The sequence below is a fragment of the Strix aluco genome, chromosome 1 (genome assembly GCF_031877795.1).
Source record: "Strix aluco isolate bStrAlu1 chromosome 1, bStrAlu1.hap1, whole genome shotgun sequence".
NCBI classification, from domain to species: Eukaryota; Metazoa; Chordata; class Aves; order Strigiformes; family Strigidae; genus Strix; species Strix aluco.
This window is the reverse complement of record NC_133931.1, coordinates 28,200,677-28,226,616: the sequence shown is the minus strand read 5'-3', so window position 1 is coordinate 28,226,616 and position 25,940 is coordinate 28,200,677. Positions and strand designations below refer to the sequence as shown.

Genomic DNA, 25,940 nt, shown 5'->3' with positions numbered 1-25,940 from the left:
ACCACATATATAATACTTCAACTGACATCACATCATATTTAGGTTTTACAACAGTTAACAAGGAAATGAAGGAATATTTTAAACTTTAATTTGTGCTCCAATTACTTTATATTTTAGCTGCAGTTTATGCCACATAACTTTAACAATGAAACCTTAAGCCAACTGTGATGTAACTTATGTCATTAGAGAGAATGCCTTTTAATATATTAATGACAAAAAAGGGGGTTTCCAGAAGCAGTAATGATTTACTCTAATTTTTCCTCAGAAGCCCCTCATTGTCTTGGGAACTCTAACTCACCAATTTATCTTTTTGGAACTTCTGTTTTGGTGTGCCAACAAAACACGCCACTCACCACAGCGCTACAGCCACAGAACTCAGATCAAATGGAGCATTCTTCTTCCCTTTCCACCTTCCTTCCAACAAACTTGCCTTCAAACTCTGACAAAATTCCTCAAGATCTGCAGAAAGCAGCAACTGACTACTTAGTCCTGCTGCTCAACCTGTATTCCTTTACTGTGATGAAAATGTCAATATTGCTTCCACTCGGCTGGCAGAAACTGGCTCAGCACTGTTTTAGCATGGTCCAAAACCCACTGATGTCAGCAGAAATGGACAGGCTCTTTAGACAATATGTAAGGATCTAAGCCACAAAACCTCTCTACGTTTTATAACAAAACAATTAGTTAAATAAAAGACTATCATAATACTCTTGGCACTGTTACAAATCTATCACTTCCTGTAATCGCAATCATTTTCTTGTTTTTTGTTAGTATACTTAAATTTATAAATATACATTAAATCAACACAACACACAGTAACAAGATGCGCAAATAACTTTTTGTACAGTATCTTAAACTTTTTAGTATAGCGGCATTCATAATCTCTTAACGGGAAATACTATAAGCACGTACTTACACAGTGGTTTTGGAGTACACCCTTGCTGTGTGTGTCCATTACATGTTATTTTCTTTAGGAAACAAAAACTTTCTTATATATCAAAGTTGAAATAGTATGACAAATAGTACTACCAACATGGTAAATACAGAAAGGGATATGCATAAACAGATACCCAAAACCTGCATATTGCAAAAACTGCATCAAAATTACACTTCTGGGAAACCAGCTAGGGTGTCTGAGGGACACAGGCTAAATAAAAACTGAAAACAGAGTAAGCCAGCACTTGCTTTATATGGCTGCTCAGTATGCTAGTAATGCTGCAGCATTTGGAGCATATAAATTGTCCAAGATAAAATTGGAAAAACATAGCAAAGATATCTAAAGTACCAGGACCTAGACAGACATGAAAACTAATTGCCATGCTTTAAAATGCGTGCTGTGAAATACTGCACAATACCATAGTCTGAACACTTAGCTCCTTTCCCTCATTCTCTGGTCCCTAGCCATTACTGGGAGAAAAGAGGAGAGGTGAAAAGCCACAGACGTTTCACCCAAGATCCATACACAGGGAAAGGCGAGGGATTTGCTGTATGTGCCTCCATTTCATCCCGCTGAACTGTCACTCCTTGTGGAAAGCAACAGACTTCTAACTTTAATTTAAAGCATTTTGTTAGTCTGTGAGAACCTGACTTGGTGAACAGGCCTTGCAAAACCTTCCTGCGTAACTCGCAGGTGAAGCTATCCCAAACACACCCGCCGATCCGGCGGCTCGCGGAGCGGGGCAAGGCTCAACTTGCACTTTCTGGAAATTTCAAAAATACTTTGAAACACCGCTATCCTGAAAAACCTTCCTGGGACAGACACGGAGAGGACAAGTGAGTGCTTGCCGTCAGGGGGAAGAGCTAACTCTCCTCTCACTTCACCTGAGCAAGTAACACACACCCGGGAACGCCGAAATGGCAGCTGCGGAGGGCGGCGCTCCGGGCCCGGCTCGGCTCGGCCCGGCCCTGGCATCCCGCATCGCCTCTCGGGAACACAAACAACACATCCCCGTCCCACCTCCGGACGGAGAGGGATGCTTCCCCCCTGTCTCCCATCCACAACTCGGGGGATGCCTCCCGGCTCCCCCCAAAGGAGGAGGGTGCTGCCCCGGGGGACCACCGGGACCGGCCTCCACCGGCTTCCTCCTCCCGCCAGACTCCTCGCGGCGGCTTCGCCTTCCCTGACCCGGGCGGCCGCTTTCCACGGGGAAGGGAAGTCGCTCCCCCGCGGGGTCGAAGGAGGAGCGGGCTGCCGCGGAGGCGGGCCCGGGAGGTGTGGGGAGAGGCGGGGAAGGAGGGCGGGAGGAGCAGCGCTCTGCACTCCGCCGCACCCGGCGGAGAGACGGCGCGGCCGCCCCCGGAGTGCGAGGATGAGCGGCGGGAATGATGGAGACCGGGCGGACGCCATCAGCTACGCCCTGCCCTCCATCCCTTCCAACAAACTCCCGGATTTGCGTTTTATCAGCCGTGGCGCTTACGGTACCGTGTCTGCCGCCCGCCACGCCGACTGGAGGGTCCCGGTGGCTCTCAAATGCCTGCAGGGACCGCTGCTAGACAGGTAATGGGGGCGGGAGGGGGACCGCCGGGAGGAGACAAGGGGGGGGCGGCGCGGCTCACCTGGCGGCCGCGCCGCCCCCATCATTTCCCCCCCTCGGGCCGCCCCCCGTGGGGAAGGAGCGAGCTGGACCCGCCTTTCCCCTAAACCCTGAAGGGGGTCCCACGCTCCGGCATCGCCTGGGACACTCCGTGAGTGCGTCCCGGCGGTGGGTAAAGCGGCCACGGGTAGCGGAGCCCGGGCTCTGCCGGCGTGGGTCCATCTGCCGCGGCGAAGATGCCGGCGTGCGTTTCTCAGGTTGGTGGATCAGAAACCGGGTGTCTTGGTAGGCAGAGCTGTTAAATCCAAGGGAAAGGAAATCCCACGAAGAATGATTCAGCCTGAGCCATAAGAAAGCACGTACCAGGCCCGGAGCTTCCTCTCTTTCGGTTATTGAAAATGGGTGGTTTCAGTCTCGACGTGTGAGACACTAAGCATATTGCCTCTTTTGAAGGTTTTTTCTTCTGCAGCGTGCACCTTAGCTCCTCCTCAAGGTGGGATTTGCACAGCTCAGCTTCTGTCTGGGTCTGTTGGTTGCTAACCGTTTTGCTGAAGTATCAGCAGGATATTAAAATACAGTGATTACTATAGATGTGTTGTTTACAGAGAGACAGAATATAAGGAATATATTACTGTATTCACTAGAGATTGCTTTGAGCTCCTGGAAGAACCTTCTCCAAGACAAGGCTTGTAGTCTTGTGACTTAATATGCCAGAGTATAAGAGAAGTTGTTTTAAGCTATCTCACCTCTTATTCCCCAGGTGTGTATACACAGGCTTTATCTCTGAAATCTTGCCAGAATGAAATGGAATCTCAGTTATGTTTTTAAGCAGGAATATCGTGTTCTCTGATAAGTTTATTATTGTATTTTTTTTCCTTTAATTTAAATGTCTGCTTAAATCCCTGTTAATCAGAAATACAATGTTTATCCTCTAATCTCATTTGGGAGAAAACAGCAAATTCTATTTTTAAAATTTAGATTAGTGTGACATCTAACCCATGAAATAATGATGAAAAGGGCAACTGAGGTAATCAAAATAATTCAGCCACCTACCATATAGCATGTAAAGCTTGGAAATGCTATCAGAACACTGAAAGCTGTAAGAAATCTGTTATACCTGAGTCTCTACAGGAAGTGATTTGTTGGTTGTATAGTAGGCAACATAAAATGCCATCCTGTAAATGCTGTCAAGAAAAGGTTCACAGTGCAGTTAATTCCCCAGATAGGAATTTGTGTTTGTTGAGCTGTGTATCCCAGAACTTGGTGTGTGACCAGCCAAAGAGCAAAGCCTGTTGGGAAGCTGTTGTGGGGCTTGTACTAATTTTAGCATTACTCAATGCCCTTCTGGTATGGAGCAGACAAAGGTGAAGTGACTTACAGGCACAGGAATAGACCTCGATATGCTGCAACTCGTTTCCCAGCTACGGCTGAATCCCATGCAGATGTGCCTCACAGTCTGGGAAAACCCCTAGCTTTCTCAAACCTAATCCTTTCTGGAGAGAGGGAGGAAGGGAGGGAGTTGTGTCATTCATCCCATGCTTTTTTTGAAGGCTGCCTTTTTACTTTCGTTTCCTATAATAGAAGCCTTTTTCCATCACATACATAAGGACCAACAATTGCCCTTAATTTCACATCCATCTAAATTTGAAGTTTTCCTGTCCTAAAAGCAGCAGGCTTTAGTTCTCCAGGCTTCCTCTTTTCCTCATATACTCTGACAGCCTTTTCTTTGTGAGGGCTAGATCTACATCTATGGTTCCAGACTGATGTGAACTCTTCAGTGTGTGCCCTGAACTTGATGGACGCAAGCCAGCTCTCACCCAGGAGCTGTATAGCCACATTAACACGGCGCTGTGCTGAGCAGATTGTGGAGGGCATAGCCCTGGCTTGTACGCAACCGTGCCCCAGCACAGCTGTATTGCTTCTGAATCAGACCGGCTCACGTCCAAAGGATGTCTTAGATGTGCTGTAGAAGTCCTGTAGTTGGATATCCAAGTCACGTCCTTCTATCTGCGCCATTCCCCACTGGTATAAAATCTAAATCTTTTTTCATGGTCCAAATATCCTCACTGTCAACAAACGCATGGTTTTTGTTTTGTTTTGTTTTTTTTCAAGAGCATTTGAGATATAAGGCATACCAAATAGTTTATCATTTTTAGGGTTAGAAGCCTACTCAATCTTAACTCAAACTTGAGCTTCTCGAAACCACATGCTGCAAGGTCTGAATTTGTAAAGATGCATCGAATTCACATTTACGAGGAGGTTTGACATAACAGACAGTATTCACACAGCCTAATTCAGGCATCCAAACATCATGAGGCTGGTCCCTTCCTGCTTCCTGTGCAAACAGGGAATGTTTTTTCCAGTGGGTGATTCAAAGCAGTGGCCCAATTTGAAGGAACAATTTATGTGGAAACAAAATACAGTTGATTGTTTCTTTTCCTTCAGAAACTGAAGGTGCATTCCTTTAAACCATAATATTTTAGTGCACGTCAGTGTCCACTAAGTTTAAATGGTTGGAGAGTTGTGACTATTAAAGTCTCCATTCTGTAGGAGATTAATACTGGGCATCAGTGAAAAACTCAATGTTCAAAGATGGGCAGTAGAATAGGACAAATGTAGCTGGTTATTACTATTATGGTTACACAGCATGGTGAAAGTTGGAGTTCTGACTGTATCCTTATTTACTGGAAACATGGATGAAAAGTGTGATGGAAATAGATTTGTGTGGTACAACAAAACTGGGGAAGCTATCTTGTATTTGAATTTGCAGATTCTAATTTGTCTTACAGCGGCTTGTTATCAAAACCGTGTAGTTGGAAACAAATAGTGAAAGGTGGTGGTACTGCATGTAGGTACATAATATTTTTAAAGAGAATATATTTGCTTTGAGTTTCCCAGTATTGGTATGGTAATGGTTTTTGTTTGTTTGTTTTCTTTAAGTGATAGAAACCACCTTCTAAAAGAAGCAGAGATATTACACAAAGCCAGGTTTAGTTACATTCTTCCAATTTTGGGAATTTGCAACGAGCCTGAATTTCTGGGGATAGTAACAGAATACATGACAAATGGGTCATTAAACCAGCTTTTACATGGGGTAAGTGTACTTACAGTCTTTGAATAAAATCACTGGTTGTTTCAAATAGATGGTGATTTCCATACTTAAGAGAAGTAGTATAGTAAAGTGTATTACTAATAATATTTCAAATTAAAGGACAGTCATTATCACTAGTAGTTTTTGGTGCTCAGACAGATTTTCCATATCCCAAAAAGACAACCAAATTCAGCAGACTTTAGTTTTATTACACTTTTCCATTTAATGTTGTGACCTATTACTGGCTTCATGTTGAATTATTATATACAATTGCTTTGAAAATCTCTGTTGTTCTCTAATTAGAAGACAAAATACTTATGCTTACTTCAGTCTGTGTTTCAGAATTATTGCCAATGTAAATATCACATGAAGATGAAGTTTTTTTCCTAAATTTGAATCCTTATTTTTAAAAAATGAAGATTTTTACTTTAGTTTATAGAAGTCAAATATTGCTAATCTAAATAGATATGGATATTTCTACCAGATCTTACTCCCAGGAGTAAGTCCTGCTGTGCTGAACTCTCAGCTGCTCCCATTAGCTTGGTCTGAGCATCCAGTGAAGGTGCTGTAAAGCTACTGCAGTTTGTCTCAACAGCACTGCAGGCTCTTGCATACCTGTCATCAGTACTTATCTCATGCCTTAGAAAGCTCAGCTCTGTGTTCTTCATAAAGGCATTAGTGTTAATGTAACTTTTAACATTTCAGTTGAGTTTTACTGCCTTTTTCTGGGTGTATTAATATTTGTAAATGTAGTATTTTGTGCTTAGTTTCACCACAGCTTTTTTTTCCCAATGTCAGTTGAAGATACAATTCTTGCTTCCTTTGTGTAGTACTCATAATCTGCGTGTTGCAAGTTTCGTACAGGAGAATCATATTTCCACATGAATGAGTAATGTAGTAAATGTCCTACATCATGTATGGCAGTCATGAACTGTTACATAAATGCTAGGGAACGGAAGCTTAGCACTGCATGATTAACATTTATATATTTGTTTTAGGCGCTAACCAGTCAATGCTCGTATTTTTAAAGAATTCATGTAATGTATGTTTTAAATGAGTACCGCTTGTCCAAATTGCTTTCTTCTTATTATAAAAGTCTTTGTGTTATGCTGTTAGATCAGAACAGACGATTATATTCTGGTTTTGTGGTTTTATCTTGGCAGAAAGATGTATACCCTGACATTCCCTGGTGCCTGAGATTCCGCATTCTTTATGAAATTGCTTTGGGAGTAAACTATTTGCACAACATGAATCCTCCATTGCTGCACCATGACTTGAAAACACAGAATATATTACTTGATGATGAGTTTCATGTCAAGGTACACTTACTCAATTCTTATGTTCTTCAGCATTCAGAACAAGCGATCAAAGTGTTTTAATTATTGTAGAGGAGGAAGAGTGAGGATGTGATCATACAGAGGGGAGATGTAATTGTATGCCAGACGTTTTCTTCTATCCTTGCAGACAGAACTTTTGAGTTTTTCTTTCGAAAACTCTGCTTTGCTCAAGTGTGGATTTGATCCATCTGAAAAGACCAGAAAGCCAGACTTCGGACTGGTTTTGCCATAGCAGTAGCTGATAATAGCAGTGACACTCTCATATGGCAACCCTCCTCCAAGGGTAGCTACGTCTGGCCCTTTCTGAGAAGAAAATAGGAAGTGCTCCTGTCCAAGATGCTCAGACAAGTTAGTTCTGGAGGACGGTAGGTCAAATTCAAATGTTAATACCCCACTTGATATTTATCATGCAATATGCACATACATGTTCTGTTAGTGTAGAATACGAACATGTAAAACGTAACTGCAAAATCTGAACATGTTGGAAGATGGATTTTGCGAAGCTCCTTCAAGCAAGCAAACATACATAGAGAAGTAACATTAGTTTAAAACTTTAATTCTGCCTTATAAAATATCAGTGCCATGATGTGAAAAAGAGACTAAAAGTACTTCTGACAAAATGGTTAGGTGCTTCCGTAAGTGCAAGAGTTGGGGTTTTTTTTGTAAAAGATCATCTATTTTTAAAATTGATAGACTATGCTATTCAAGTAAATGAGAAATAAGAGGTATTTTGCACTTAAGCATTCACCATTCAGGTATAAATTCAGCTTTTACCATGAGATGAATCTTTCTGTGGGTCCTTTGCGCAAAGATCAAAGATCCTGTGCTGATTTCTTCTTTCTCCATTGCAAAGATGTCTTTCTTGGCAGCAAGGTGCTTTACAGAGCTCTGTCTCCACTCACACCCTCAACAGGTCATACCTCCTCCCACTCAGTTCTGCTGGTATGGCCTTCTCTCGAGCTTCCTGATAAACCTGATTGGGGAACTGGTCCAAGTAATTATTTTATCCACTGGTTTTTTAATCTCTGACAGCATTGGTGTGGTCTGGTGCTCTGCCTGACCACATCTAAACAGATGCTCTGCTGGAGTAATTGAAAGAAAAAGGTTAACTCTTGCATACCTGCCCTGCCTCCTGTAAGAAGTCTCTGTAAAATTGCCCTTAAGTGTTTTTTGGGAGTGGAAAAAGATTCTCTAAATTAGGAGAGCTGGCAGGAAATGCAAGGAAGTATTGCATATGTATAAAAGTAACACCATTCATAGAGTGCTTCTGACTGTCCCAGATTTACTGAATGAGCAAGATAATGTGACCAGTTACAGTGAGGAAGCCTTGCTGAGAGTAAGTTGTAGAGGAAAAAAAAGGTTATTTTTCACTGTGGATTTTGACTGTACACTCTCCAGAAAGCTTATTTCTGTTACCTGAATTGCCACAGTGGTCTCACAGGCATCTTTGTTGAAAACGTTTTTGCTCTTATGCAAATGCTGGACAAGTGGACAAGTGGAGAGCTTGTAGCTGGCTGCTTATCTCTCTCCCTGTATGCCAGACACTCTGCAGCTCAGCCAGCAACCTTATTCTGCTGGCTGTTTGTCTCCCTACCTGTAACCTAGTCTGACATCTTGCTCCCTGGCTCATGGATGGCTGAGAATGTAAACTGAAGTCAATTTTTTATGCAGATGTACTGTAAACTCTGTAGGAAGGGTCAAGGCCTCAGAGTGCACAGTAAAGAAAATATTCAGCAACTTTTTGCAGCACAGAATTTCAGAATATCAAATTTGTTAATTCAAGATTAACGTTTCACAGTTTTGGGGGTGGAATGCCCTAAAATTTTTCTGTGAGAGAAACTGTCTTGGGATATCTGCAAGTTATATAGCGCTATTATGATTTATACTAAATTTGTGCTTTCTTCACAACCAAGAAGCTAGATTTTTTTTTTGTTTGCTTTTTTAACCAAAGAAAGTGGTTTTCTTCATACAGGACAGACTCCCATAGCAGAATCTCCAGCTGTACATTATATGAGTCCTTCCTTAAAAGAACAACAGGATAGGGCAGTGCTATAGGGATAGCATGAGTCATGACCTGGGAATGCTTTCTGAACTGGAGCTGGTGTTACCTGTTGCTAGGACAACCATATACTTTTTGTGTGTTAGGTTAAGGACTTGCCAGGTTACTGATCCCTTCTTTCAGACATATTTCAGGAGTTTCTAACAATGGTCAACAGATAAATTCAGTTTTATTTCTCAGAACAACTGATTTGTCCTTTCCAGATCGCAGATTTTGGCATGTCAAAGTGGCGTGTCATATCTATGTCGCAGTCACGAAGTGAAACCTCTTTGCCAGAAGGAGGGACGATTGTCTACATGCCACCTGAAGATTACAATCCCAGTCAGAAAACCCGTGCAAGTGTAAAACATGATATTTACAGGTAACTGAGGTTGTTCTCAAGTGAACTTTGCAATCTAAATTCAAATTTGATTTACTGAACTTGAACATATTTTCTGCAATTTTATTATTTTCAGAGATGTCATAAGTGTATAAGCAAAGTAAGTTGGGGAAAAGAGAATTGAGTGGTAGCTGGGTTTGATCACCTGTTTCTTTAGGAAACACTGTCACAAGTGTAATGCTCCAGAAATTAAGCTAGAAGTACAGAAGCAGACAGAGGAGACTGGTTTCTATAAAACAGTGTACACATAGAGACAATGTAGGGAGGGGAAAAACTGTTCACACCATTTTCTCAATGCACATACCCTTGTAATTTGTGCACATCAATTAACATAATTTGCAGAATGCACTCGGGGGTGGGGGGGGGGGGGGTGGAAAGGAGAAGACATTTTTGGAAAGGGGTTAGGAAAAAACAGGATAATGGGATGGGAGGAAGCATTTAGAGAGACTTCTTAAGGAATAGTTTACCGTATGAAAGTTTAGGTACATTTGTGTCAGTTCTGAGCAGTAGAAGTAATAGAATAAGAAGTAGTAGAGTTGTGGTGACCTATATAACAAAATGACAATTGCTCTTAGGGCATTAGAGTTAGTTACAATTAGCTAATCTGAAAAGGCTTGGAGTTTAAAGATTAATTGAACGACTGTGGAGGGAATTGTCCTGTGTAAATGGGGATTGAGGAGGCATGAAGAGGCCTATCACTGTGACAAAGTCCATCTTGCTCTTACACTCTACCACTTTACCTTCAGCTATCTTTGACAGGGTCGTATTTTGTTGAGAGATTAATTAGTCTCAGAGGGTTTTACTGACTTCCAGGGAGACCAGTATTTCTCTTAATTATCCCTTATCCTTAAGGGGTACACGAAGTTGACATTCCTGTCCTGTCCAAAGAGTAGAGATGGTAACATACTTGCTTTCCTCACCCTTTGATGAGAAAATCTGGACTAGGAAAACATTGAAAAGGAATAATGATATATTATGGGGAAAGAAGTAGCAGTGTGACATTATCTCCTCTAGCTTCTGATTTTAGAGAATTTGCAAGTGTGGCTAGTGACTTAAGGAGTGGATGTTAATGAGTGGATTTAATGAGGAAGACAAATGTTACAAAGAAAAAAAAAATGCGTGCAGAGGAGTAACAACCAAATGGAAGAAAATAAGAGAGAAGAGATCAGAAGAACTTAGAATACTTATAAATTAGGAAGGAAAGAGATTATTTGAGAAGAGAGAAAAGAAACTGAGGCAGCATCATAAAGAGGGATGGCAGTGGAGGAAATGAGAACCAGAAAGGTCACACAGGAAGATCTGTGCTCAGGACCAGAAGGAAATTTTATGAAGCAGAAATAAGAAAGGAAAACATGTGTAAAGGGGAATCAGCAGGAACTGGTATGTTGCAGTGTTGTAGAACTGAGAAAATAATTGTAGAGCAATTCTAAACTGAATGAAAGGCTGATTAACTGACCACAGCAGATACAGCTGAATGTTGTTGGGATATTGCAGATAATTTATGAGGAAGGATCTCTCTTAAAGAAGCAAATCATTTAAACAACAGTCAAGCAGCATTAACCTTTACAAAAGGAACGATTTGCCATGCCAAAAAAAAAAAATCAGCCTGCATGAATTTCTCAGGAATGCATCAAAAGGAGGCTTTCTAACAGAGATGACTGCTTTTATTAAAAGTTACTTGAATAATTTTTAACATTGATTAATGTTAAAATGTGAATGGAATAAATAGTTAGGAAAGCTCATTTTAAATGATTGATTTTAAGTGTCAATTAATTTTTTTGATTCTTCCTAATTGGTAGTTGTTAGATGATATAATGCTTAGAGGCGGTTATATGTAACCTGTATGCAAAATTTGGTATTTCTTAGTGATGTAGGAAAATACTGTCTTTGTGTACAGTTATTTGAGTAGTTGAGCAAACATTTATTCTGGTAAGTGTCATCCTTGTTTAGCAAAATTCTTTGCATTGTTTCATTTTTTTTGCTTCAGTGGAAATTGGATTTCAGTTCTTTTGAAGTAACATCTTAAAAACTTTTCAATCTATTTTTAAATTAATTTACTGAAAAAATAAGGGAGTAGAGGTAAATTTACAAGGATATGTTTGACATTGGAAATTAGGTTCTTAAGCAGTGAAATATTTTTGCTCTCTCATTTTAGCTTTATTCCTCACACCAAATTCCTATTTTTAAACAGGAAAGCTAGATTTGAGGTTTTTACATTATTTTATTTTATTTGCTTTAACTGCATTGATTTTTTTATAAATTAATTCAATGCTTCATATAAATGAAATCTAATCTTATTTAAATTACAAAGTTGTTTAAAGTTACCTTTTTTTAATATGTCCTGATGACTGAAGAGATTGACGAGTCTACTAAAGGTGGAGCAGGTTTGTATTCACTGAACCGCTTTCCATTCATGTTGATGTGTGGAAAAAATGTCACCAGTTTGAGTAAGCAGATGTGTGTTCGGTCTCCTAGCTATAGCTCAGGGTGGTCTTCCTGAGGGTCTCTTTTGTAAAGTAAATGCTGTATGTAAGCGAGATCTCTCCCTGAGAGAAGTTTGCATGTGTAGAAAGTATGTATGTCTGTGGGGGAAGCTGGAGTGTGCTTCCTGGGTGCTAGTCTGTATCTTACCTGACTCTTCAGCTTTGTGTTGGGATAGAAGCGCAGGTGAAAGCCATCCTCCCTGCTAGTACCCTGCTTCCCACGGGAACCTCAGAGAGTGTCGATCCAGATTGGGGAGATTCCACAGTATTGCCGTTAGGACAGAGCAGTTGGGACTCTGGGGCTTAGTTTAATTTGTGTGTTGAGATTTAAATTGCATGTACATAATTCACAACGTATTAGTAGAGCAGAGCTAATACAGATTTGGAATAGGAGTTTATACGCCATGTACCTTTTATGTACTTAATATTATGAAGTAGTTCTAGTTGAAGTCACTGGTTAAAATTCCTGATAGTTTTTGTATATGCAGGTCATTACTGTAGTTAGCTATAGTCAGTCCCATGTCTGCATGTGGGATCATCTTAGCTAAATGTTTTTAATAAAACATAAAGCTGGGCACATTGTGTTATTAAGTGTTGGTAATCTAAAATAAAGTCTTCTATACTTTTTATACTTTAAACAGTTATGCAATTATTATGTGGGAAGTGATGTCAAGGAAACAGCCATTTGAAGGTAAGGCCATGTCTTCCTTAAATTTATTTTTCCAGCCCGCAAAGGCTAAACCTACGACCTGGGTGTCTGGGGACTGCATTTCAGGGGTTACTTTTTAATGATTCAATTTGTAAGCTTGTTAAAGAACACTTTGAGTTACTTTTCAGATTGGACTCTTTTTTTCTGTACTTTTTTTTTTAAATTACAGTGTTGTTTGATAAATTAAAAATACATTTTTTTGGGAAAAAAAAACAAACCATAACCTTATTTTGGTGAATTAATATACTATGTCTGCAAACTAATTTATTCCTCCTAAAGTAAGCTATTTATATTGCATATATTGCTAATGACTGCACGATGTCTATTTTGACAGAAGTTATAAACCCCTTGCAGATAATGTATAGTGTGTCACAAGGACAGCGACTAGACTTAAGTGAAGAAAGTTTATCAATGGACATTCCTCATCGAATGCTCATCATAAGATTGATAGGAAGTGGATGGGCACAAAACCCAGATGAAAGACCATCATTCTTAAGTAAGTTTACCTTGCATAATGAGAAAAGATTCTTAAATTGCCAGATTTCAGTTGAACGTGGTACTTACAGAGCAAGGTTATAGTCGCAAAAGGGAAGTGGTAAAAATGTTAAGAGATATCTGTGCTCAGTCTTGTTGCATATGATAAGGTGGTTGTCTGTTTCCACCATGTCTGTAAACAAACTTTATGAATGGAACTACATGTGTGCCATAAAACAAAGTTGTTGTTAGTTGGAGTCTTTTGCATTTGCCATCTCTAATTTACCTGCAAAAAAGTAGCATGTTTTGTTTAACTACTTGCACTTGGAGTTTTTTGTTTATTGTTGAAGGGAACTTTTTTTTATTTAGAAGGGGGGAAGTGAAGTATAGAATGAATACTGTGGGATTTATGAGCAAGCTGGCAAACACACAAACAAACCATTGCACAGTTTGTATCTCACCATAAATCTTTTTCACTGAGACTTTATCTTTGACTGTTCCGCCTCCCAGATCAAACAGGAACTGGTTGAACCCATGCACTTAATTTTCTCTTTCCATCCTTCCTTTGTGCAGCTTCTTGTCCAGGAGACCAAATATAGATACTTTCAGCGTTTTTTACAGTGGATTGCAGAATTCAGAGAATAAGACTGAAGTGCAAGCTTGTAGAGATTAGAGTGGCATAGCGTGAACTGGAAAAGTTTTGTTTTGGTTTTTGCAGACCTGTGTTTGTTGCATTTCACTGACATACTTGGTGTATGTTGAGTCCAAACTTATCCCCCATAACAATTTCTCCTTAGCATGTTTAATTTTATAGTGACTTTTGGTTCTTGTTTGGCCATTGCGTAAAGGTAATTCTATCAAAATTGGCAGAAAGTGATTACCTGTTTTCGACTGTGAAATTTGCTCTTGCACGTGTTGCTGCAGTCACATATGTCAGTGTGGTGAAGCTAACAGTGGTTCCTGCAGCTGCCTTGCTGTGCTTGTTTAATTTACGTGTGCTTTAAAATCTTCCTCCCTACACCTTTAGAAAACGCGATTCTAATTCTGTAGGAAAAGCTGAATTACCTTGGAGAGGCAAAAATGTGGTCTAAGATAGTTACCGAAGGTATTCAAATGTAAAACAGTACAAAGACCCCTGGCTTAAACAATCCTATATTTTTAGTTTCTTACTGGTTGAGGATGCAATGCCTCAAACCTGAAAGGCTAGGGTTTTTTAGTTGGTTCTGGTGGGTTTTGGTTTTAGGGTTTGTTTTGGTTTGGTTTTAATGTTAACAGTAGAGAGGTTTGCAATCTTAATGTTTCATTTGTAGCTTTGCTGAACAGAAGATTGTTTATTATTTTGAAAACCTTTATAGGCATACTTCCTTTGAGCTGGAAAGTGTTAGAAAGCTTAGAGTGTTCAGATAGCTTGGAATGAAATGTTCATTTATTTGCATGAGTTTGTCAGAGGACAAAATGGGGACACATCCAAACAGATACAGCATCTTCATGTTCAGTTTACAGTCCAAAATTAATTACATGAACTTTTTTTAGGCATTCTTATGTTTGGATTAAGAACATTTTTAAATGTCAGGTTATTTTGGCATGAGTCTGGTTTGTATGATTGTAAATTGTGATTTTTTTTTTTTTTTTTTTCCCAAGCAAGGAAATGTATCTATTTATAATATTTTTTTAAATCAAAAAGAATAGATACATCATTATATTTCCTTATGTATTCTTGTTTTCCTATGTCAGTTAACCAAAATAGCTATCAAACTCTATGGTCACACTGAAGGAATAATTACCTGCGATATGTACTAAACTGTAAGCTAACTTGGGTTCTGTTAATAGTGCTGTGTCTATAGTAAGATGGTCTTTGAAGAAAACATGCATTGCTTTTTCCCCTACTTTACTATCATGAAAAGAAAGAGGAAGTTGCAAAACTGTTGCAAAATTAAGGGAAGTAAAGCTCACTGATTGGGAAATTTTGCAATTACCATACCACGGGGGAGAAAAACTGAAAAAACACCCAAACTTTTTTGTTAAATGAACTTTAAACAGAAAAGCTTATAAAGAAGGGATAAAGACTACTTATCATCGTGTTTCTGCATGTACTTGGAATGTGTACCTACATTTTAATTATAATCAGCAAAAATTAACAGTGCTAGTATTTCTGTGTGGAAAATGGAGCTGTAAAATTCTGTTTGAGCTGATGCAAGAAAATAAGAATCCCAGTATTGAATGTATGTCTTTGAAGATGCTAGTGGAAGAAAGTTAATATGGGATAACTGTGGTAAAATTACAGTAAAAAAAAAAAAAAATTTAGTAAGGATGCAGTGTGACGGATTGCTAGTATGGTAAATGGGTTTTCCTGAATGGGTTGAGTCCATAGAAATGCAGTAGAATTGTGATATGCCATAATCCTTTCCTGAGCTTTTGTTGAACTTGAGCACAAAGAGACATTTTTATGATACGGTTCTCTCAAAATTTGAAATAATTTTGTAAAACTTTCAGCACTGGAAAGCAGGTTGTCACTTGCTTATTGGGTTGTCATGTGTCTCCCTATGCGAGCAGATGATTTTAGCTTCTCTGACTTGCTGCCTTTGGTGAGCACGAGGACACTATCATTTGGATTCATTGGGTTTGATAGGTCAGTGCTTTCATTATCACCATCTCCTCTGGCCCTGCCGCACAGCATCTGTTCTGGATTTCGCTGTGGTGGGGAGTTGTTTATTTGTTTTTCTTGTATAAATCTTTAACACCTCTGCTGGAGTGGGAAGACAGCAACCCACTCTGAGGTCTTGTTCTATTTGGCCCCATTTAGCAAACCAGGCTTGTTGGGTCTATCTTGAAATATAGCAAACCCACCAATATATCCGTTCCAGGAATGCAAGACTTGTGGTCAGGCACAGTCATGGATCTCTTTAGATACAGAATGCTGAGGTGGCCAGATCATGACTGGGTTTGTTTTGGTGATGTGAAACTTGCATTTGTAACAGGTGAAAACAAGAAACTTCTGTTTAGCAGCGTAAGTAGTTTGATATGTATCAGTAGACAAATTACTTTTGGAAATGTAAGAAAGTAGCTTTAGCAAAATTAAAAATTAATTTCCACCTTAAATTCTTCAGCAAAGTGCTCTCTCTTTGTTTAGAATGCTTAATAGACCTTGAGCCAGTCCTGCGATCATTTGATGAAATAGCTACACTGGAAGCAGTAATTCTGTTAAAGAGATCAAAGGTAAGTGGCTTTTGTTACAGTCATGAATTGGTCAAATAAATTGGTAGCTTTTGCTTGCTAAAAGAAATGTAATCTCCTTTGTCGTTTATCTAATCTTGTATATGGCTGAAGCATGTGTTTGTATAGAGCTGTCATCTTGTCTTATAGCAGAAATTTAATACAGGTAAATACATCTCTTCCAGTCACTATATGAATCACGATGTATTTACAAGAGTGGAAAGAAATCAGATGTGGAGCAGATATCTCTAAATATACCTCTGAATCCCCAAGAGGTAAATATTTTACATACTGCATTTGGTATGTCGGCATCATTAAAGATCCTAAGAGCTCTAAAGGGGGGTTGACTTAGTAAGGGGCATTGTTCTGCAGTTTACTTTCCTATGCAGTCAGGAAAGACATAAAATGTGTTACTTGAGCCAGGGTGGAACAAATGCATAGCCATATAGGTGAAGATATTAAAGGGTGGGTAAGTAGAAATAAGAAGGGCATGTTTGGTATATCCTGATTATTTTGATTATTACTAATAATTAAACTTTTATACAAAATTGCTGTCAGCTTTGGAAAAAACAAATCTTAGGATTACAGAGATTTCTTCTGTTTTACTGTATTTTAATTATGCTGTCTATTGAGCATTTAGATAGTAGGGAAAACACAGTGATGGGAAAGTACTCTGTAAGTCATTGCAACTTTGTATTTATTTAATGTGCATTTTCATTATACAACTGGAATCATTTCAGGAAACATACTCTGGCTCCATACAATGTGATGCACTTCCCCTTCGGAGCATCTCTCCAGATATATCAAGACTCAAGTCTGTTCCCAAGTATAATATCCTCTCATCAGGTAGAGATACTAATGACTTCATACAAATTTAAGTTGTCATCACAGCTTTACACTCCCATACACTCCTGTAACATTGTATTTGCATAGTAGATAGATGGATCTCTGTTTATGTCAGAAAACAGATGTGTTTTGTAAACTTAGTGCTCTGGGTGAAATAATAGTGTATTTCAGCTCTGATTTTCTGTTCCTGTCACTTGAGAAATGCCCACAGCTCACAGCTTCAGTTTTCCTATTCAGGGTCATGAGTGCAGAGATAGCATTTACTTGTCCCTTCAGACCCTTGGTAGTTTAGTTAATCATTTGTGAACTACTCCTAAAGATAAAAAGACATTTTGAGGCACTCCTAAAGCTGAGTAAACTGAAAGTTTCTAATGCAGCCCAACCTCTCTATGATTTTTGATTCAATAAATAAAATGGCTTTAATAAGTAGATGGCCTTGCAAAAGTATCTGCACAGACCTTTTGTTGCTGTCACTTTTTCTGAATAAAAGTTGGCAAAATTCCCAGACAAAACTCAATTTTGAGGTTTTGTTGACTTGAGAAGCCAGAAAAATGCAATGGGACCCAGGTGAAATAGCAATACATTATGAAACTAAAATCACTTGAGTTTCTTCTCTTGAAAGAATGCAAACATCTATTTCAAAAGAATGGAGCATCCTTTGGCTTTGCAGGGACCAGTGGTGTGAAAGCAGAAACGATGACTGACTTCACTGCTATAAAGTAGGGCATCAAAAAGTATGCTGAGGTGCTGCAAAACTGGAGATACCTTGGTAGAGGTAGGAAGGCACAGGCAGTTTCTTTTCCAGCTCATTTCAACACATTCACAATGCTGAGCTTGTACTCAATGTACTAGAAAGATATAAATACAGCAGGAATTCCAGGGAAAACAAATTATGGGAAGCTTAAGGAATTTGAGTTACAGGGGGAAATAGCAGAAAGCAAACGTAGTGTAGCTTGGCTGTACCTCTACCCAGACATATATCTATACACATACCATAAGAATCTTAAAGATGAAGAATAACTTGTGGTTACCAAGCTTGATAGGAATGTTGTGATGAATTTTAGAAAATGGAATATTAGATTGAATATGAGTATGGACTATAAGTGTAATCAGATAACAAAATGATCAATGTCAGCCCTTCTTGGTGCTGGTTCCTGTTAAAAATTTTCATATCTGCCTGTGGAGGCCATTGATGAGATTGCGGTGGTACTATTAAGCTGATTGATCAGTTGATGGTCCTTTACAGAGTCACTGCTTAGACTTTGTTGCATGTACGTATGGATACTGTAAAGCCTGTGAAAATAGTGTCTACAAAACTGTATTACAGCAGAAGTGTTTGTTGTTACCTTGTCAATATCTATATCAGGTAGTTTTATAATGGAAAGCAAGACTGGGATTCTTCTTACTTTGCCTAAATTAGATGCAGTTGTTTCAGGTGAAAATCTGTTCCCACATAGCTGTTGGCAAGAGATGAGTTTAGCATGACACCAAGGCAGAAGTTAATGACTATAGATTTTAGTCGAGTTGTTTTTTCCCTCCAATACAAGTAGAAAACATTTTCAGAAACTTGCTCCTTCAGAGTTAAGAATGGTCTTCTAACTTTTAGTCTCTAATTTTTCTTCCCTAGCCAGCTTATACACACACTTGTTCATGGGCATTGCTTTAAGCTTAAATAGCTCTTTTCCCTCTTTTCTCATTTTATTTCTGATATAAAGTAATATTTTATATTCTGATATAGAGAATAATCTTTTAATACACCTTGTTTTGAAGTCCATTTGTAAAATAAGCTTCTTCATTCTCCTGGTATCCTACTAGTCCTCCCTGTGCATGTTCTAAATTAAGTCATGAATTAAGGCTAACAGACATCTGTACTTAGTATTTAAAAAGAAGTGTGACAGGTGTTTTCTTCCTGAAATAAGAACTTTATTTAATATACCTTAGAATTTTATTTTTCCTTTCTCACAAGATTCTTCATTATAGAATAATCTACCTAGGTGTCTTTTTTTTTTTTTTTTCCTCATCTCAATTCCAAATCATCATCCGCAGCTTGAAGCAGAAAGTCTAGGTCTCATGTTTTGTGCTACTGAATTTCCACTTCTGTTATGCCAGTCTTCTAGGTCAACTAGGTTATTTCTGAGTAATGTGAGTCAACCTGTTCTTTCTGAATAACACCTGAAAATCTCATCAGCGTGTTTCTAATTTTAATGCTATGGTCCCTGGTGAAGCTTATTCTCCCATACCAGTACAATCCCAGTAGTTTTGTCTCTAATGCTATTAAAGACCTGTGTATGCCTAGAGATCTATAACAATCTATCCCAGCAGAGCTGTTCAAAATCCTTTTCTGAAATGATCTTTCACTCACACCAGTTGTCTCCTAATCCTTTCTCATTCATACAGTAGATAACATCTGCTGCTTCACACTATATAGCTCTGCCCAGCTTACTTTGTCTGTAATGAAATGAAATGCTAGTTACTATGAGTTCTAGTCCACCATTTTTTAAATAATGAGTGCCACTTCTTTCACAGTTTCCTATTTCTGCTCCATGTGCTTACAGCCATATTCTTTAACAGGTCAGCACTCTGATCTAGGAATCCACCTTCAAATACGCCTATAAATCCTGAACTGTGTCGGGGACTACCTGTTCTTAGTGTGTCTTTAGATGTTCATCTGAATTCTTACATCTGCATCTCCAGTTCTTCATTAACATCTCTGAATCTCTTTATCAAGTGACACTCTGGAAGTCTGTAATGGAAACTGTACACAGAATTAGGCATATGGCCCATAACTTCTTTCTCATTAGATATTTGTCATCTCTTCTTTGAGTCATACCTACTTCTGCTTTCATATCCATCATCTTTTTCTGCCATAAAAAATCCTAAAAATAGAAACTATTAAGCTTTCCACCTGATAAAAACCCTTTTCTTCATTTCTTTGCAAACATTTACATGAAGCTTTCTTGAAGTTATATGCTATTTTGATGGACTACCCAAAACTTCCATTGGCTTCCCACCAAATACCACCATTGGTCTTCATGTTCTTTACCTCCACCTGAATCTTTCTTTCAATCTTTCCACCTTTGTTATGCTGCCGAACTTCATCAAAATAAATTAGTCATCTTTTATGCTGACTCCTAGCTACCTCTTCAAATACTTGAAGGAGTTATTTTGTTCTTCCAGTCCCTACAAATATTTTCTGTTGAAAAGAGCATTTTTTAAAGTTCACATCTACTGGATTTATTCTCTCAATGTTCTTTTAAAACAAAACAAGACCCCCAAACCCATGGTCAAGCCCTGGTAGAAGATAAGGGACATAAAGGTACTCAGAAACTGAGTATAAGGAATAATGTATTTGAGGTGAATTTAGGTTGTTTATGATTGTTTTATGGAATTACTCTAAATAGTCTGTGATGGCTGTGTATTATTTGAACATAGAACTAATACAGCTTGTTTTTTGTTTTTTTTTTTTTAAGATGGAAATTCTGGGGGTCTACACACTCTCAGCAGTCAGAGCACAGATGAAAATCTCTCTGTACCTCAGAGTGCCAAACTTCTTGTGCATCCATACAGTTACTTTCCCTCATCAGACAAGAGTATTTCAGATGCCTCAAATTCTGCATCATGTATGCTGCGGTCATCCCCAATTTCTTCAGGTACAGCAAACACTGATTTAATTCCAAGACCCACAATAAGTGTCCTAATATCAAATATGTGTGTGTATGAAATGGAAACTGGAACTGTTGTTCATCTGTAAGATCAAAAGCATTCTACAAATTAAGAATTCAAGTAATTTTGACCTTGTAGCCTTATATTGCAAAGTAAAACCAATGTAAAATCTGACCTAGTGCATGTACATGTAGCTCCTAGCTTTTTTTTTTTGTCTTGGGTCTTCTTTATCCCATTCCCTTTGCTGATATTTCTCCTTCTACTTCTGTAGCAGTGTTTCAGTCCAGCAGAACAGGAATAAAAGTTACCTTGAGCTTAACTCATCTTGTTGTCTGTCACTTCTCCCCACTTCTTAGGCTTGTCAATCTTCCTCTTAGTAATGGTGGGGCAAAGAGAGGCAGCAGCTGTGTCAGCATCTCATCTTTAATGAACTTCTGTGTTAGCTGAGAACCCACTGCATGATATTACTATGCACCAAATAACTGTTAAAATTGTACTTCCAAAAAAAATAACAAAAGGTAACTTTAATGCATGATGAATTATTCAGAGACATTTTTTTGTAGGCCACACAATAGCGTGCAACTTTATAAAGATCTGCCGCATCATCCCGCTTCTGGAAATATGATAATCTGCACCTTTTCACTGTGTGAATCCTCAGTTTGGGGAAAATATGCAGGAAACTATAGGAATGTTTTAAGTAAACTTCAATAAAAATCCCACTGCAAAGTGAAGTTACCACCTCTCTCTTTTTAGTACCAGGATGGGTTGAACACTGAAACAGGTTGTTCACAGAGTCTGTAGAAGTCCCATCACTTGGAGATGCTCAAAATTCATCTGGACAAGGCCCTGAACAACCTGAGTGATCCTCAAATTTGGCCCAGCTTTGAGCAGTCCATTAGACCAGATGTGACCTCCTTGAGGGTTCCTTTCAACCTAAATTATTCTGTGATTCAAATAAAATAAATACTCTAACCACCAAATTTGACAAATTGGAACATTTTAAATGGGGAATACATTAGTGAAATGTTAAAGGCATATTTAGTACTCTAGTCTCTAGTGTATTTCTGACCAAAACCAAGTTTTAAACAGCCCTTTCTGAGTTTGTTCTTTGTTCTATGGCACTATTTATTGACGGATAGTTACAATACTTTTTTTTTAATCCTCTCCAATCTCAGATTTGGTTTTGGAAACCATGCAACAGAATGTAGCTCATCAATGGATCCAAAGTAAAAGAGAAGAAATTATTGATCAGATGACTGAAGCATGTTTGAATCAGTCACTGGATGCTCTTCTATCAAGATTTTTACTCATGAAAGAAGACTATGAACTTATAAGCACCAAACCTACAAGGACATCAAAAGTCCGACAACTTCTTGATACCTCAGATAGCCAAGGAGAGGAATTTGCCAGAATTATAATACAAAAGTTGAAAGATAACAAACAGCTAGGACTTCAACCTTATCCAGACATTGTATCTAATTCTCCAAGACTGCATCTTTAAATTTATTCTTTCTATATGAAATCATGTGAATATTTCTTACAACACGATTCTTGTTTTTATATACTAGTTTTATATATGTACTGCTTGTCTTTATTATGCCATTGTAGTGTCTCAGAAATGACACTGACTTCATCTAGACTGCATTTGGTGAGTTACCAATTAATCAGTTGGAGTGCAGTCATAAATCCAAACACTCGACACTTGTTGACTCAATTCATAGAAGTATATTGTTTATAAATGACAAAGAAAAAACATTAAATGTTCCCTGCTTTACATATTTTCTGTTTATACATATCCTTTCCCTTCACCTCACAGGATTGAGACAACCCATCTCAACTTGGAGTATTGGTTTTTCTCCCTCCATCTGGTCTTTCTCATAGAGGACGAAAAAAAATCTAGATGCTCTATTTCAGGGCATGTATGCTGTGTGTTTAATAAATTTTCTTCTTTCAGTCATACTGGCTACTCCCCCAAGATACCAAGAAGAGTGATAGGTGAGAGGAAGTTTACGTTGCATTTTTACAGGATTTTTTATTATGTTTTGTTTTGGTTTTCCCTTTGTTGCCAGGGAAAGCACTTCTGACCACTGCATAAGAAGAATGTTAGTCCAAAGAGGAGCCCAAGGGCAAGGAGGACATAGTGCTGATCATCTTTTTTCTGTTAAGAACTGATACATTAGAAAAGGTGCAACTATAGCCTTTTATATGATTTGGTTACACTCGCTTAAACTCCTCTTGAAATCATAGTATGACGAGATCCACATATAGTTTATACAAGGGAACTCTCAGTTAATATCTCCTTTATATTTCCTCAGTTAATGCCTCCCTTACCTTTGCTATCTGCCATAAATACTTCTCATCTCATGTTGTTGGATCAAACTTTTAATTCAATTTTATTTTTAGTATTTACATGATGAGCAGTAGTTTAGATCTGTACAAAGATCAAGCATGCACTGCTGTGTCAGGCTGGAAGTGATGTGCATGGGTCTCTCCTGCCATGACCTGCCTTAACCTTCACTGGACAACATCTCTGCTGCCCTTTTTTGTCTGAAGGATGGTGCTAACACATTGAGGTACAAATGGGGCCACCTGAGAGGAAAAGGTATGTGGTACTTTTTTCAGCTCATTTCAGAAAACTTTAGTGATTTTACCTATGTGGCTTCAAAACTAGTAAAAAAAAAACATGCTGGTTTTAATTTGTCAGAAGACAGCACAGGCAAACTATTTTTACAAGCACTAATAGTTACAAATGCTGCTAACACTACCTAAAATTTGTGAAAATCTGAACTTCACGTACAAGAAATTTGAAATCTACCTAAACTACCATATTAAAAAGCAGCAGATAAATAAGAAATCCTAAGTGATGGCTGTTTGGAAACCTATGGAGCTGTGAGATCTGCCCCATTTCAATGACTCAAGAGTCATTGTGGGCATTGTTAGTTGCCAACAGCTTATTTTTTTCAATATCTGTCTTATTTTGTGAACTGAATCACAGAATGCAAAGTATAATTTATTGGATAGAAAAGGAGTTTTTTAAATATTTTTGAAGTAAGTTTTCAGCATAAACTGGGAATTTGGATTTTTATCCTGCTTCTCTCTGAAGGCTGTAAAATTCAAACTAGACAGCCGAAACCAGGACAATGGTGCTTTCTGCAGAGCAGACCTGAAGATGCATGGCAGGGACAGGCTCTGAGGAAAGCTGCCAGCCTTGCTGGTGGAAGTTTGGTACCAGAACTGTGTGTTTCACTGCATGTCACATTTTAAGCCACATTTGTAAATTATTAGTATTACCGAAAGAAATATCTATGTCATGCAAGGTAGCAAAATAGCACTTTTAGTTGTGTCTCCAAAATTCATCATGTATTAAGAGCTTTCCTAAATTGGGGTTTTAGTAACTAGAAGAACAGAGGCTTCTTTAGGGGTATTTTTTTACAAGTTGATATGTTGTTCTTTATAGTAGGGTCTGCATGAGCTCCAGACTTTTTAATTTATTATTTTAAATTATGCGTAAGAAGGTAAAAGCAGTCCTGCTATGTGTAAAGCCTTGGCCTGCCAGGTGATATCTGATGCCTCATGTCTGAGGGTCTGCACTTTCTTCCTATTCCCATCTCATTGAAAGCAACTTCTGCCTTAGAGCAAACCGAACTTAACCACAGCACAGATGCCATGCTTCCCAGTCCTGCGTGCTGCGCACAGTACCTGATGATACTTGTACAGGCTGGTAGACTAATGTGAATTTGTGATTTGTGCTGTTGATCCTTCTTGGTGCTGCTGCTGCACCTTTGCACTCACTTGCCTCTGACGTGTTCTGCAGCCTGCCAGGGTGCCTGCTGCAGCTTTTCTGCCAGCACCTCGTTAGCTGCTGTTCTGCACAGAAGCCATGTGGATGGGTGGAAGCGCCCTGGGGAATGAACGGGACAGATCCCAAAGCCATTCCAGCTGCTGCCAAGGCAACTGAGATAGTTGCCCATCATCCAGCCTCTTCATAGTGGAGAGGAAATGCTGGACATAAAAGATGAGGACCCACGGATAGAACAGTGGCTGAGGGAAAAGGGCATCCTGCTGCTTTCTGAAGTCTCCCTGCTGGCTCTTTCCTGTCAGTAGGGAACTAGCTTGGGGTCAGTTGATACTAATGATAATGATAAAGCTGGCCTACAGAGTCACGTTCAGGAGTGGTGCTGTCCTGCTGCTGCAATCACCATGGGCTACCCCTCTTCCTGTGTCATCATCCAGAGGTGACGCAGCTGCATGAAAAGTAATTTTCTAACTTCTGTCCTGAATACACATGCATCTGTAAGGCTATGAGTGTTGTTCTAGCCAAAGCCCAGCCCTTAAAGGAAAACCTGAGGCTACTCAATAGAACTTAGTCTTATCTTCCTCTTCGTTCCTTAGATCCTGAGCCTCTCTCCATGAGGGAGTAGAATCCATAAACCTGCCCTCTCTAACTTGTTAGGCATGCACAGATTTCCTCAAGAATGAAATGGAGGAGGGGACAGTCACACTCGGGACTTGAGAGATACAGAAGAAGGGGTAAGGAGAAAGCTTTGGGGTGGGCATGGGGAAAGGGAGGTGGAGGCTGTGTGCCTGATCCACATAGGGTGTGTAGGGTTTGTGGTGGTGACAGACATATGAACTAGTATGTCAAAGTTTGCTGCTTCTTCTGTTGTTTAACTCCAGTACTATGAAAGAGGAAGAGAGTTTCTGTGCAGCTGGAACACTCAGCACTGATTTTGACTGTGGCAGCAAGTCCGGAGTCGGCAAGGCACAGTCATGCCGTTCATGCACAACTTCTCTGTCAGGAAGCCCAAGTCTGGGGTGTCTGCTAAAGTCGTGCCAGATGTGTGGATGTGGCAGGTGCGACCCTGCTCTGCGAGAGAAAGGGTTGCAAGCTGTCAGGAAGACTGAAAAGCTGGTTGGTTTCCCCCCACACACCTTCCAATACACAACAGTATTTTGTGCATTCCTTACTTCTTCACAGCAATTCCTAATAGATTCTTCAGCTTTTTTACTCCAGGGAGGAATGTCACTGATATTTCTGAGCACTGACACTAAAAACGTTTCTCTGAGTTGTGACAGCTCACTGAGAACTTTTTAAAATGTATACATAAAAACATCTTTTTACATGTATATGGGGAAAAATAGGAACATAGTA

General features: G+C 39.1%; 1 protein-coding gene across 3 annotated transcripts; it reads left to right on the top strand.

The window, feature by feature from the left end:
• The first annotated feature begins 2,309 nt into the window (after positions 1-2,309).
• On the top strand, positions 2,310-22,566 carry RIPK2 (receptor interacting serine/threonine kinase 2). Of its 3 annotated transcripts, none has more exons than XM_074846994.1 (11): positions 2,310-2,497; positions 5,475-5,628; positions 6,789-6,944; positions 9,225-9,382; positions 12,525-12,574; positions 12,927-13,088; positions 16,197-16,282; positions 16,465-16,554; positions 17,020-17,125; positions 20,596-20,775; positions 21,964-22,566. In XM_074846994.1, exons 1-11 carry the CDS (start codon positions 2,310-2,312, stop codon positions 22,287-22,289), a joined length of 1,656 nt encoding a protein of 551 aa, XP_074703095.1. In that variant the 3' UTR covers positions 22,290-22,566. The 3 variants fall into 3 exon arrangements, with proteins under 3 accessions (XP_074703095.1, XP_074703115.1, XP_074703105.1); XM_074847014.1 differs by lacking the exon at positions 2,310-2,497 and adding an exon at positions 2,732-2,791; XM_074847004.1 differs by lacking the exon at positions 2,310-2,497 and adding an exon at positions 3,197-3,294.
• Positions 22,567-25,940: the final 3,374 nt, after the last annotated feature.

Bases quoted from the DNA above. Each gene is read 5' to 3' on its own strand.
- RIPK2 (XM_074846994.1), top strand. From the start codon at position 2,310: ATGAGCGGCGGGAATGATGGAGACCGGGCGGACGCCATCAGCTACGCC. The intron at 9,383-12,524 runs GTAACTGAGGTT...TACTTTAAACAG, and splicing joins GTAAAACATGATATTTACAG to TTATGCAATTATTATGTGGG. The intron at 12,575-12,926 runs GTAAGGCCATGT...CTATTTTGACAG, and splicing joins AAGGAAACAGCCATTTGAAG to AAGTTATAAACCCCTTGCAG.